This window comes from Aspergillus eucalypticola (assembly GCF_003184535.1).
Source record: "Aspergillus eucalypticola CBS 122712 chromosome Unknown BO83scaffold_4, whole genome shotgun sequence".
Taxonomy (NCBI): Eukaryota; Fungi; Ascomycota; class Eurotiomycetes; order Eurotiales; family Aspergillaceae; genus Aspergillus; species Aspergillus eucalypticola.
In genome coordinates, this window is record NW_020290278.1 from 1,126,071 (window position 1) to 1,136,974 (window position 10,904).

The 10,904-nt window shown below is 51.7% G+C and overlaps 4 protein-coding genes across 4 annotated transcripts; 2 read left to right on the forward strand and 2 right to left on the reverse strand.

The window, feature by feature from the left end:
• Positions 1-1,833: 1,833 nt before the first annotated feature.
• Positions 1,834-3,410, reverse strand: BO83DRAFT_174908 (uncharacterized protein). Its single transcript, XM_025526428.1, has 3 exons — positions 3,239-3,410; positions 3,052-3,177; positions 1,834-3,000 (listed from the first exon to the last, which is right to left on the reverse strand). The coding sequence occupies exons 1-3, from the start codon at positions 3,302-3,304 to the stop codon at positions 2,200-2,202; spliced, it is 993 nt and encodes a 330-aa protein (XP_025391778.1). The 5' UTR covers positions 3,305-3,410; the 3' UTR covers positions 1,834-2,199.
• Positions 3,411-4,476: 1,066 nt separating this feature from the next.
• On the forward strand, positions 4,477-6,460 carry BO83DRAFT_174967 (nuclear and cytoplasmic polyadenylated RNA-binding protein pub1). The gene is made up of 5 exons (XM_025526429.1): positions 4,477-4,979; positions 5,062-5,166; positions 5,224-5,871; positions 5,927-6,059; positions 6,118-6,460. The coding sequence occupies exons 1-5, from the start codon at positions 4,596-4,598 to the stop codon at positions 6,285-6,287; spliced, it is 1,440 nt and encodes a 479-aa protein (XP_025391779.1). The 5' UTR covers positions 4,477-4,595; the 3' UTR covers positions 6,288-6,460.
• A 935-nt stretch (positions 6,461-7,395) lies between these two features.
• On the forward strand, positions 7,396-8,997 carry BO83DRAFT_375549 (PIG-Y family protein). The gene has a single exon (XM_025530484.1). It carries the CDS (start codon positions 7,559-7,561, stop codon positions 8,744-8,746), a length of 1,188 nt encoding a protein of 395 aa, XP_025391780.1. The 5' UTR covers positions 7,396-7,558; the 3' UTR covers positions 8,747-8,997.
• A 6-nt stretch (positions 8,998-9,003) lies between these two features.
• Positions 9,004-10,821, reverse strand: BO83DRAFT_434716 (glutamine amidotransferase subunit DUG3). Its single transcript, XM_025535824.1, has 4 exons — positions 10,508-10,821; positions 10,341-10,436; positions 9,516-10,248; positions 9,004-9,448 (listed from the first exon to the last, which is right to left on the reverse strand). Exons 1-4 carry the CDS (start codon positions 10,520-10,522, stop codon positions 9,168-9,170), a joined length of 1,125 nt encoding a protein of 374 aa, XP_025391781.1. The 5' UTR covers positions 10,523-10,821; the 3' UTR covers positions 9,004-9,167.
• Between the last annotated feature and the right edge of the window lie 83 nt (positions 10,822-10,904).

The following is a 10,904-nucleotide window of genomic DNA, read 5'->3' on the forward strand; positions in this document are numbered from 1 at the left end:
TACAATGGAAGGTCTGGCCTCAACCCACTTTGTCAGTCCGTCGGACCCGATATTGATTTTACGATGTTGTGGACCGAATCCTAGCAAAATGTTTGCTACTGGAGATTTCCCAAGCTCAATCAATATTCAGCATAGCCTCGACTGATGGTGTGGTTATGTCTCTCTCCTCTCTCTAGCCCTCTCGCCCCCATCTGTTCCATGTGATAGATGACGGGGCAGTGGTGCGGTTCGTGTCCTCAGGTACGAGGGAAAAGAACACCCTAGACTAAAGATATCTTCGAACGGTACTTTGTCCCTTCACTAGCTGAATCGTTAGCGCCAAAAGAGGGGGCCCAGGCCTCGGCCATGACTTGAGGGGAGTGACGTCTGATCTGCTGGGCCCGGGGGCCGAATTTCACGCACTCTTGAGGCTTTAGAGGCGGGTATTCCGGCACGGCCTGGAGAGAGAGAGACCAAAGCAAGTTCGCTCGGTCATGAGATGATGTCTATCCTTTTCGCTCAGGATCATCAGGATGATAGCCAGTTGTCCCCTTGACTTCATACATACATACACACACACCCCTCCTTCTCCAGAGTCGAGTCGGAAACAAACCCCAGTAAAAACACCGGGATATGAGGCGGTCAGATCCACCGGGACACAGTTCGTGACATCCCAAAGCTTCCTGCGAGGCTGCCGCGTTTCGTTGTCAATGCGGGGATTCTTGGCCGTGCTGGTGATATCATCGGGGCGCGACGGGAAGGATTTTGACTAATCTCTCTGAGTAGTTTGAGGCTTGGTGGGCCTTTCCCGGCTGACCTGGTCTGGTCTGTCTTGCCTTGGGGAATCATAGGTAATTTCATTTTCTCCCCTCTCTCTCTGCTTTTCGCCTCTCAGGTCAATACAATCGAAAGAACACCTTGCCCTTCAGGCTTCCGTCGGGTCGCCAAAAACCAATTCCCGACCTCTCATTCCGATTTGAAGAATGGATGCAGAAGTTTAATTTTAGATCCATGGCCTGATTTCGGGAACGGTTCCACAGTCGCCTTTGCCGTCACACTCGTTTGTGGCCGTCGCCGCCGTCGCCACCACCTGTAGGTCCGAGTATTGTCCGGTTCAATGCCTTGCAATATCTATTGTTCCAGGTAGAGTAGTCGATCGTCTAGACTTTCAAGGCGCAGATATATCGTACAGTTTTCAGATGGCTCTGATGGTTTTAACCGACCTGTCAGCCCCCACCGTAGATACATCGAGATTACTATGAGTCATTGGATGATTAGCCCGGACAATTTTAACCTGCTCTTAGTCAGCGAGAAACCTTCCGGGCCTTCAGCTTACCACTCGTTGACAGTCTGGAGACGATCTCGATCATCAACACCGGCTTCCCATGATGTTCTCCACACAAAGTCCATTATCACATGGATGACATCATCACAGGGTAACCTTGACTTTACATTGACTTCAGCACACTCCCCGTTTGTTTACTTGTAGTACGTAGGGACTACTGTTTACCCATAGGCAGCATCATAATGTAGATCGTCATCTTCTGTTCTGAACACCTCAGGAAAGTGGCCAGTTACTTCATGGCATTTGGAGGCTGTGGTCGGACCACACACTGACTTCATACTATATGTGTAACGAGAAACATCGCCATACCAAACTATTGGAACTGAACTTCCTTGTAGGACCCAGTCAGTAGTTATCCCGAGGCCGAACTAGCAGGAAACAGCTTAGCTGCACTGAAGCCAAGCCGGACCAACACTTCACACAGAAGAGCTAATCGGGCTTAAAGTTGAGTGCCTTCACGTCAGTTTGCCGACTGAAATAAGCTCCGCCGTGCCCCGGTCCGTACATTCCTCCACTTTCGGAGTGCCTTGCGTCATTCCGTTGCCTGATAGGTACCGATCCCCAACCCCCTTACAGGGTGGATCGTCTGATTTGCCGATTGGCGGCTCGGTAATCGTAGAACTGAGAATGTTCCCTCCGGCGAGGTATCAGATTGATTGCGCTGACCATTCTAGAAGTGTGTCTGGTCGGCCGTTGAAGATGACACCGAAGTTGCATTGTAGAAGGAAGCAGTCGTCTTGATTGATGATGTTTGTTCCAGACATTCGTCATATTACTTGAAATGTTATCGCCCGACTAGCATATAGCTGCCTGCATTTTGTCTATCCGTGCGAAGGTAGTGATCCGTATCTCAAGCAACGTTGATGCGCGGACCATCAAGTGAACCAGCTGTCATCCAGGTCATTGATGTTAACCAACCCGTCCCCATCTAGTAAGCTAGCGTCTCCAGCTCCTTCTCCCCCAAAAGTATCGTTCTCCATAAACAGATCGTCGAAGCTAGATTCTCCTGGTGCCATGACATCTTCCATATTACTGCCACCTTGTCCATCAAACGTCTGCTCGCCCGAGGTACCCCCTGGGTTAGTGAATGCTTCCGCTTTTTGTAGCTCAAGATCAAATGCATCCCCTCCCATCTGTGCGGGAGCCGGGGTGTTCTCGGTAACAGGTAAGGCTGTTGAAGCATTGTTTGGCTGGTTAGTTTCTCCCCCATTGCCATTGTTGGTATTGCTGGCGGCATTGGCTAGATTAGAGCCCGACAGAAAACTGTCATTTCCCACGCCATCATCGCCAAAGTCCAGGTTCAGGTCGAAGGCGTTGGTCCCAGAATTATCGGCTAGCATGGCATCGAAGTTGAAATCGCCTGGCGCAGAAACGGGTTGTGCTGCAGGCACATCAGCGGCTTCTTCCTCAGGCTTCTCAGCTTTGACGGGCTGATCGCTTGGCTGACTAGCATTTGCGTCGACCTGGGGCTTCGGAGCGAGAGCGTCGTCAACTGGCTCGGCCTTGGGCTGGACGGTGTCTGCGTCGGTCACTGGTTGTTCAGAAGGCTGTGGTGCCGCCTCTGGTTCAACTTTCACGTTCGATTCCTTCATAACAACATCCTCAGCGGGCTGAAGGGCAGCTTTTTTTGCTTGCACTGACTCGTAGTCTCGTTCAAGGAAGGCTTTGGCAACAAACTGTCGACGGTGAGTACAGATTGCAGAATCTCGAAGCTGCTGCTAGCTTACTATCTGCTCAGATAAACTGTCTAGAGCACTCTGAAACTTCTCGTGAGCAGTGGGGATTGAACGCTTGAGTTGGGCCCTGGACTGCATGGACCCGCCAGTTTTAAAAAAGCGGCCGGTCTCTATGAGCTACTGGCAGTTAGAATATGGCCTTTAGCACTGCAAGGGGGTTACTAGGATAAAGGAGTACCGTTTGGTTGACCATTGACGTCAGAACGTCAAGAGAGTCCGGATTGGAGAATTTTGTTGTCGCCATGGCTATGGTGGTATAGTGACAGACAGGTGTTTGGTATGGCCTGTCGGCTTTCTAGTCGGTCGTATTTGACGCAAAAGTTTAAAAGGAAGGGCCCTTAACCAGCAGTATCAAAGAGCGATAAGAGCCAGTAATATGCGGTTAGATGTGAATGGACGGTTTCAGAAGGTCCGTGAGGACGGGTGCCGGGTTCTTTGACGGCAGTACCTGAAAACCTATTGGAGCAGAAGAGTCGTTATGGGGAGGGAAATTGCAAGAAGCGCAGGGAAGTCGCGCAAACAGTGCCCAAGCCAAGGGACACAAAAACAGCAAGGACGCGACAGGAGCTTGTCCAACGTGAGGGCAGGTGAACAGATCAGGCGCGAGGGAAAGGGGGGGGGGAGAAGGAGGAGTAGATGGAAAGAGGAAGAGGAAGAGGAGAAGGAAGAAGCAAATGATGGAGAATAAGCGCCTTTGCTTGGACAAAGACGAGGCCCGTCAAGGGAGGACTAACGCAAGAGGGGCTAGCGTGCCCCCCACCCGGAGCGGCTCTTGACCATCCAAACTCCTCGTTCTGCTCTCCAGTCAAACTTCCCGTCAAGTCAGATCATCGCAGCTTTTCTTTCCCCTGTTTCCATCCTTTCCCCATTTCCTTCTTCCTCTTCCCTCCATTCCTCTCTCCATCCCCATCCCTCATCTTCAGGTGTTTGTCGAGCTCGTGAGCCCGTGTGCATCTGTTTTCTCTTCCCTTTGTTTTTTTCTTTCCCTTTCCTTTCATCTTTGCTCTTTTTCATTTCCCTCCGTCTTCTTGTTCCACCGTTGCGTTTGCCTCAAACACACCTCCGTCCCGGCTTCGGTTGGCCGAATCTGAAGCTCTGCTGCTACTGCTGCCACCTCGCTCACTTGTTGGGGCTGGTTGAGAATCAACACCACCCATTGTGTTTTGAGTCGTCCGCTACTTCAGCACCTCTTCGTGCAATCTTCTTCATCCTCTCGAAGCATTCCAGCGTCATTTTCTTGACGGCGATCGCCCGCTCTAGCTACCGCCCGTATCGTGGTCCCCATTATATGATCTAGTTTAGCGCTTTTGCCAGTTTCCATCTTGACTTGGGTGTTTCGATCCCCGCGTCGTTTTCCGCCTTCGCCTACTCTAATTCTGACTGCGTAACGCCTGCATCGTCCCGTCATCAAAGATTGCATCTCATCCTACCGCTGTCTCGTCAAACACCGTCGTCGTCCTTTCCATCTTGCATTTAGTGCTCGTTTGACCCGGTCGGTTCTTCTGTAAATTTGCACCTCGTGACCTCTCTCAACAATGGCCGACAACGTTACCGCTTCCACCTCTTCGACCCTCCCTCCTCCCCCTCAAACCTCTGCTGCTGCTCCCAACCAGCAGCAGTACGATGCGTCTCAGGGCAATGGTCAAGCTAATCCTTCCCACATGCCGCCGCCTCCCCGCCCGCCTGTGGTGATTCCTCAGAATACCAATCCCATCCCGACCGCCATTACCTCTCCCATGTCCGGAAACATGATGTCCCCGACCAGCGCCGGTGGTTTCGTACGCCGTGCTGCCCCTGAACCAAACAAGAGGGCTTTGTATGTCGGTGGCCTTGACCCTCGGGTGACTGAGGATATTCTGAAGCAAATTTTTGAGACGACTGGCCATGTCGTCAGTGTCAAGATCATTCCGGATAAGAACGTAAGCTTCACTCTTGCTGTTGGAGCTGCTGCTGAGCACCTCACATCTTGCATGACTCCCCTCCTCATGCTAATTGTTACAGAAGTTCAACAGTAAGGGATACAACTACGGCTTTGTCGAGTTCGATGACCCGGGTGCCGCCGAGAGGGCCATGCAGACGCTCAACGGACGTCGCATCCACCAGTCGGTATGCAAGCCCACGTACATATGCATAATATCGGACTGCTTCTGACGATCTCTGCAGGAAATCCGTGTGAACTGGGCCTACCAGTCTAATAGCACAAACAAGGAGGATACCTCCAACCACTTCCACATTTTCGTCGGAGATCTGAGCAACGAAGTCAACGATGAAGTGCTTCTCCAGGCTTTCTCTGCCTTTGGCTCAGTATCCGAGGCTCGTGTTATGTGGGATATGAAGACTGGCCGGTCCCGTGGCTACGGTTTTGTTGCTTTCCGCGAGCGCTCTGACGCCGACAAGGCTCTGAGTGCTATGGACGGGGAATGGCTCGGCTCCCGCGCTATTCGTTGCAACTGGGCCAACCAGAAGGGTCAGCCTTCCATTTCCCAGCAGCAGGCCATGGCCGCCATGGGCATGACGCCGACCACGGCTTTCGGTCATCACCACTTCCCTACCCACGGCATCCAGAGCTACGACATGGTCGTCCAGCAAACCCCACAGTGGCAGACCACGTGCTATGTGGGTAACTTGACCCCTTACACCACGCAGACCGATCTCGTCCCACTCTTCCAGAACTTCGGCTATGTGATTGAGACTCGTCTGCAGGCCGACCGTGGATTCGCCTTTATCAAGATGGACACGCATGAGAATGCCGCCATGGCCATTTGCCAGCTGAACGGCTACAACGTCAATGGCCGTCCCCTCAAGTGCAGTGTATGTTTTGAACATTCCCCTTGTTTCTAAAAGGGTTCTTTACTAACCGTCACAGTGGGGCAAGGACCGTCCTCCTACCGGCCAGTTCGACAACTTCTCTGGTCAGCAGAGCAACTCGGGATTTAGTTCCACCCCAACCCCGTACTTCCCCCAGTACGGCGGTCCGGGCGCTCCCATGACCCCCCAAGGTAAACTCACGTCTCCTCTTAAAGTCCTTCGCCTTTTTACTGATGTGGTTAATGACAGGCCCTACTCCGACCCAAAGAGGATGGGACCAGTCTGGAATGGCAGGCCAAGGTTATGGCCAGGTCCCTGGTAATGCTGGCTATGGCCGTGGTCAAGCCACGCCTACCTCCGGCTGGAACCAGCCCAACAACGCCAACTTCGGAAATGGTTTCGGCGGCTACCAAGCGTAGCCGTTGATCTACCATTCTCGAGACTGCACGCCAGCCAGCACGGACATTGTGGTATCGCTGCTGGCAGCCGCAACAGCGACAAGCGGAAGTGTTCTTTTTTCTACCTTCCACCCCTTTTTTTATCTTCTCACCCGCTGTTCTCTCTTCCTTTCCTTATTTTCACTTCCTTCTCTTTATGACAGCCCCGACTAAGTGGATTTCTAAGCGCATCTCCCATTCTCAAACTCTTCCTTTTGAAATGAAATTTGTGTGTTATCGTACACCCAATACCCCAAATCCGCTTTGTTGAGTCAAACTTTTCATATGCTCTTTTCTTTGAACGAATGTGCGTGACTTTGATCAGAGGCTAAGCTTCTTGGGCTTCCCGTTCAAGCGTTCTGCGGAATAAACCAAAAGTATTTTCTGTTATCATGCCATTCTCGAGCCCTGTCTTTGGTCTATTGTCCAAATTATCGCCTCTCCCAGTTTGTATCGTATTTCGTTTAGTATGTATGAGTGGCCTGCCAAAGAGCTCTATATCTGCTTCTGCCTGCGCACAGGAGCCCTGATGCTCAAAGGCTGTGCGCGCTCTTTCTTTCATTCGAATGATCGAGAAGCCATGTTCCTTCTGTTTCTTTGGCCAATTCTTGACAAATGAATATTGATCTCTTATCGATTAGTGTGTGATGTTTGGCGGTTTTTCACGCTTTCCCCCCCCCCCCCCCCCCCCGGTACCTGAGCCTCGTCTTTATGATACCAGATATTCTGAGCGTGATCTTTCAATCTCCTTGATCACACCCTGCTATTGGCGTTTCGGATATTATACCTATTTTGTTTTGTGAAACCCAAGAGGCTCACTCTTGGACGCCCTATACCAGGATATTCGTGCATGGCCACTATTGAAGTAAAACAGGAATTCTCCATCATTTCAGTAGAAGTAGCTAATGCTAGACGGGGATCAGTATGATGACACTTTTTTGTTTTGCTATCTGCCGTGCCAAAGTCGAGACCCATCCATTTTCTATTAATACCAACACAGCCGCTCCGTGGCTGCGGATAAATTCTCTCTCCTTATAGAGTTGGGAGGTGGAGAATGGGACCGGGAATTTCTCGAGTGACCGCCTGGACCCTTTCTTGGCTGCGGATGCCCACCCACCACTTGCTTATCCTTTCCCCCCTTCACCTCGTCTCCGACCTGGCTGCTGCTCATGAGAACCCCCGACGACTTTTCTTATTCCCGGTTTTGGATGTGGGCGTGCTAACCGCCAGCTAGTCGCGCCCAGCTTGCGCCAATGGAAGATGCAAGCGACGGCAAAGGTGCGGCACTCTCGCTGGACAACAATGATCAGCTCTCGAGGCGGGTGCGCTCCGGGAGCGCAAGCAGCGGCCACAAGCGCAGCTCGTCCAGCTCATTACTTTCGCGCCTCTCCTTTCTGCGAATGATCCAAGCGACTCAGAACGCCCCGGAACGAAGCCATCCGGGCATCGAGCGAGACGACAGCAGCGATTTCAGCTCGGGTTTGCGAGGTGGAAGGGCAATGTCGACTGCGATCCAACAACACCGAAGAACGCGCAGGAGAAGGGGCTCCCTACGAAAGACCGCCTTGTTGGGCACCAGGTTCGAATATCGAGACAAGAAACTTCCTAGGCCATCGGTGGACGTGCTGCGTGGAGATGATATCAACCCCAACGGACAACCATCCCTACCAGGAGGATCATCCTCGTCCCCTCTCCCTTCCGATTCTCAATTACGCGCTTTCGCCGATCCAACCTCTCCCGATAACGATACCGTTCTCCAGCAAAGCAGTTCAGGTCATTCAGACCGTGGAGGAAATACTTCTACATGGACCCTTATGGACGCACCCCAGCGAACCCGAAATGCAGCCGCTCCCTCGCATCGCCAGCAAAACCAATCCAAAGAAAGCATTCTCGGCGACGAGATGACCACCGACGACGAAGACATCATACCTTTCCCTCACCCAAATACTTCAAATAGCGCTATCGCCGCTGCTGCTGCCGCGGCCGCGGCCGCTGCAACCACCACCACTGGCCTCCACCTCCCAACCGCTTCGTCCAGCTCCGATTCATACTATGCCTTACAAGCCGACTCGACAGCCTATCGACCACTTCACCGTGCCAAATCACCCCTCGCAACCCATTCCGCCGATATTGTCAGCACGTCGGAGATGGTATGGGATTATTCGGAGACAGAATGGTGGGGGTGGATAATACTGATTGTGACGTGGCTGGTGTTTGTGGTCGGAATGGGAAGTTGCTTCGGTGTTTGGAGCTGGGCGTGGGACGTCGGAGAGACGCCTTATGCTCCTCCAGAGCTGGAGGATGACCCCACATTACCTATCGTGGGATATTATCCTGCGTTGATTGTGTTGACGGCCGTTATGTCCTGGGTTTGGGTTGTTGTTGCCTGGGTGGGGATGAAGTATTTCAAGCATGCTAATATATCCGGGGAGGATATATGAGCTTTTCTTTTCTTTTTGTGTTTTCAACGAATTTTCTTGCTTCGCATGGCCTCGGTGGTGGAGAAGATGCAGGTCGCATCTCTTCCTTTCTTTATTTCTTGTTTTACCCCCTTTCCCATTTGAGTTTCATTCCTGTGTATATATGGTTTAGCGGGTCGGGATGGAGTTTGAGTCTCGATATCGACAATGTTTCATACTAGTTCACCGGTCAGGTTGTAAGCAACCTTTCCGTATTAATAATAGTATTGCATACAGATGAAAGGTTAAGCTGAATGAGTAGTATAGTAAATCAATTACAAAAGATAATCAACAATGTGGCCCGAAATAGAGAAACAACACCCAAATGCTAAACTCCAAGCCCGTAACTCCCCAAGTCTAACACTGTCGCACACGCTCAATTGACAAGAGTGGACCCAATCTATCAATGTGATAAAGCGCACTTGTTGGCGAGGCCAATTTGCTGCGAATCTAGTGCGGAGCCATTGCCATGGATAGCTCCGGGGTTGGTATCGACAGCCCCTGCTTCACGGGGCTGCACCGTTGTCCCAGGGGCTGTGCTAACAAGACCCTTGGACACGGCGTAGCAGGATGAGCGGTCCTGGTTCGTATCCTCGACGTAAAACTCATCCATGATGGGATGTAGCAGGACGGTTTGCTTGTGGATGGTGACGATAGAGTTGGCAGGGACGGAGACCCAATTATCTAGAGTAAATCAGTTAGCAAATATCCCCTTTTCCGTCGGAATGATTTAGATGAAGCAAACACTCACGTCTCTCAAAAGTAATCGGCTCACTAGCCACCAACACGATATCAGCCCCCTTATCATGTCTCTCCATCTTAAAATGCCCCTTATCCTTCCCCTCCACCCACTTCGTCCCGGACGAAAAGTACAAACTAGCCGGCTCATCCGTCTTGCTACTGATATACCTCGTACAGATAACAGTCTGACCATCCGTAACAGCAAAGTTCAGCAAACTGCGCGTCTCCACATTCGACACATTATGTCTCTTGGGAATATCGCGAATGAACTCATTGATCTTGGCAATCGTCTTCACCATCACCCGACGCAGCAGCGCCTGTCCGAACCCTCCTGGGCCGGGATCAGAGCTAGGATCCACACCCTCTTTCTCGAGAAGGTCAAGGAACAGCGCGAATGCCCACTCGCTATCTGTCCCGCCCTTGACGCCTAGGAACCATTTGTCCGCGAGCGAGTCGGCCAACGGCCGCTTGATGTACTGCCAGCCGCCGACGTTGCCGTTGTGCATCCACATCAGCGTGCTGTGCTGGAATGGGTGGCAGTTCGTGTCGGAGAGAGTGCCCTCTGTGGTTGCGCGCACGTGCGCGAAGATTAGATTAGAGCATGTCTTGGAGGCGAGCCGCTCGAGGTTCTCGCAGTTCCAGGCTGGAAGTGTTGATTTGAAGATGCATGGCTCTGGACCTAGTTTTGGGTCTGTGTAGAAGCCCACGCCGAAGCCGTCGCCGTTGACGGGGCGGCGGTTGTCCTGTATATGGGGGTTAATATTGGGCTTTGTGGTCTGGGATAGGGGGTAGCAGTGGATTCCGGTTACTTGAGCACTGCAGAGGATACACTTACTAGTCTTAAACGGGAGTCGTAGGACTGAGTGAGGATGGAATGGCTTGGCTCCGTTACTAGCTTGCTGAGACGAATCTCATGTCTGCCTTTGTATACCTGGCGACAAGCGGTCAGTTCAGGCTGGCTGACTGTATGACGTGGATGGGGTCAGAACGGAGCTTACATACCAGGAGACGACACATCTTCGGCGATTATATAGAGAGTATAGTTTGACAAGGAAATTCAATTCAGGGTTCTTTCCCTGGGGACACCTATTTCTTTAAGAGTGTCTGTAGACAGTAAAGCCCGATTCAGCTGGAGACGCTAAAACTAGTAGTAGTTGCTTCAGGGCGCAGCTCCAGTCTCCAGTCACAATTCAATCCGACAACGGCGCAGCTGAATGATGGATTGGGCAGCACAGGACCCAGCCCAGTATATATATAACTGCTGCGTCCAAATAGCCTGCAGCACTCTAGTCTCTCTCGAAAGAAGCAGAAATAACTCTGACCTACGGAAAATAGTTGTTATCTGGATCTATCGAAATGGCGACATTCTCCACACGTGACTCACACCGGTCCCGATACG

Coding starts and splice junctions, on each gene's coding strand:
- BO83DRAFT_174908 (XM_025526428.1), bottom strand. CDS start 3,304: ATGGCGACAACAAAATTCTCCAATCCGGACTCTCTTGACGTTCTGACG. Junction 3,178..3,238: donor CGTCAATGGTCAACCAAACG/GTACTCCTTTAT, acceptor AACTGCCAGTAG/CTCATAGAGACCGGCCGCTT. Junction 3,001..3,051: donor ACAGTTTATCTGAGCAGATA/GTAAGCTAGCAG, acceptor CACCGTCGACAG/TTTGTTGCCAAAGCCTTCCT.
- BO83DRAFT_174967 (XM_025526429.1), top strand. CDS start 4,596: ATGGCCGACAACGTTACCGCTTCCACCTCTTCGACCCTCCCTCCTCCC. Junction 5,872..5,926: donor GCCGTCCCCTCAAGTGCAGT/GTATGTTTTGAA, acceptor TAACCGTCACAG/TGGGGCAAGGACCGTCCTCC. Junction 6,060..6,117: donor CGCTCCCATGACCCCCCAAG/GTAAACTCACGT, acceptor GGTTAATGACAG/GCCCTACTCCGACCCAAAGA.
- BO83DRAFT_375549 (XM_025530484.1), top strand. CDS start 7,559: ATGGAAGATGCAAGCGACGGCAAAGGTGCGGCACTCTCGCTGGACAAC.
- BO83DRAFT_434716 (XM_025535824.1), bottom strand. Junction 10,249..10,340: donor ACGACTCCCGTTTAAGACTA/GTAAGTGTATCC, acceptor CCCCATATACAG/GACAACCGCCGCCCCGTCAA. Junction 9,449..9,515: donor GCCGATTACTTTTGAGAGAC/GTGAGTGTTTGC, acceptor GATTTACTCTAG/ATAATTGGGTCTCCGTCCCT.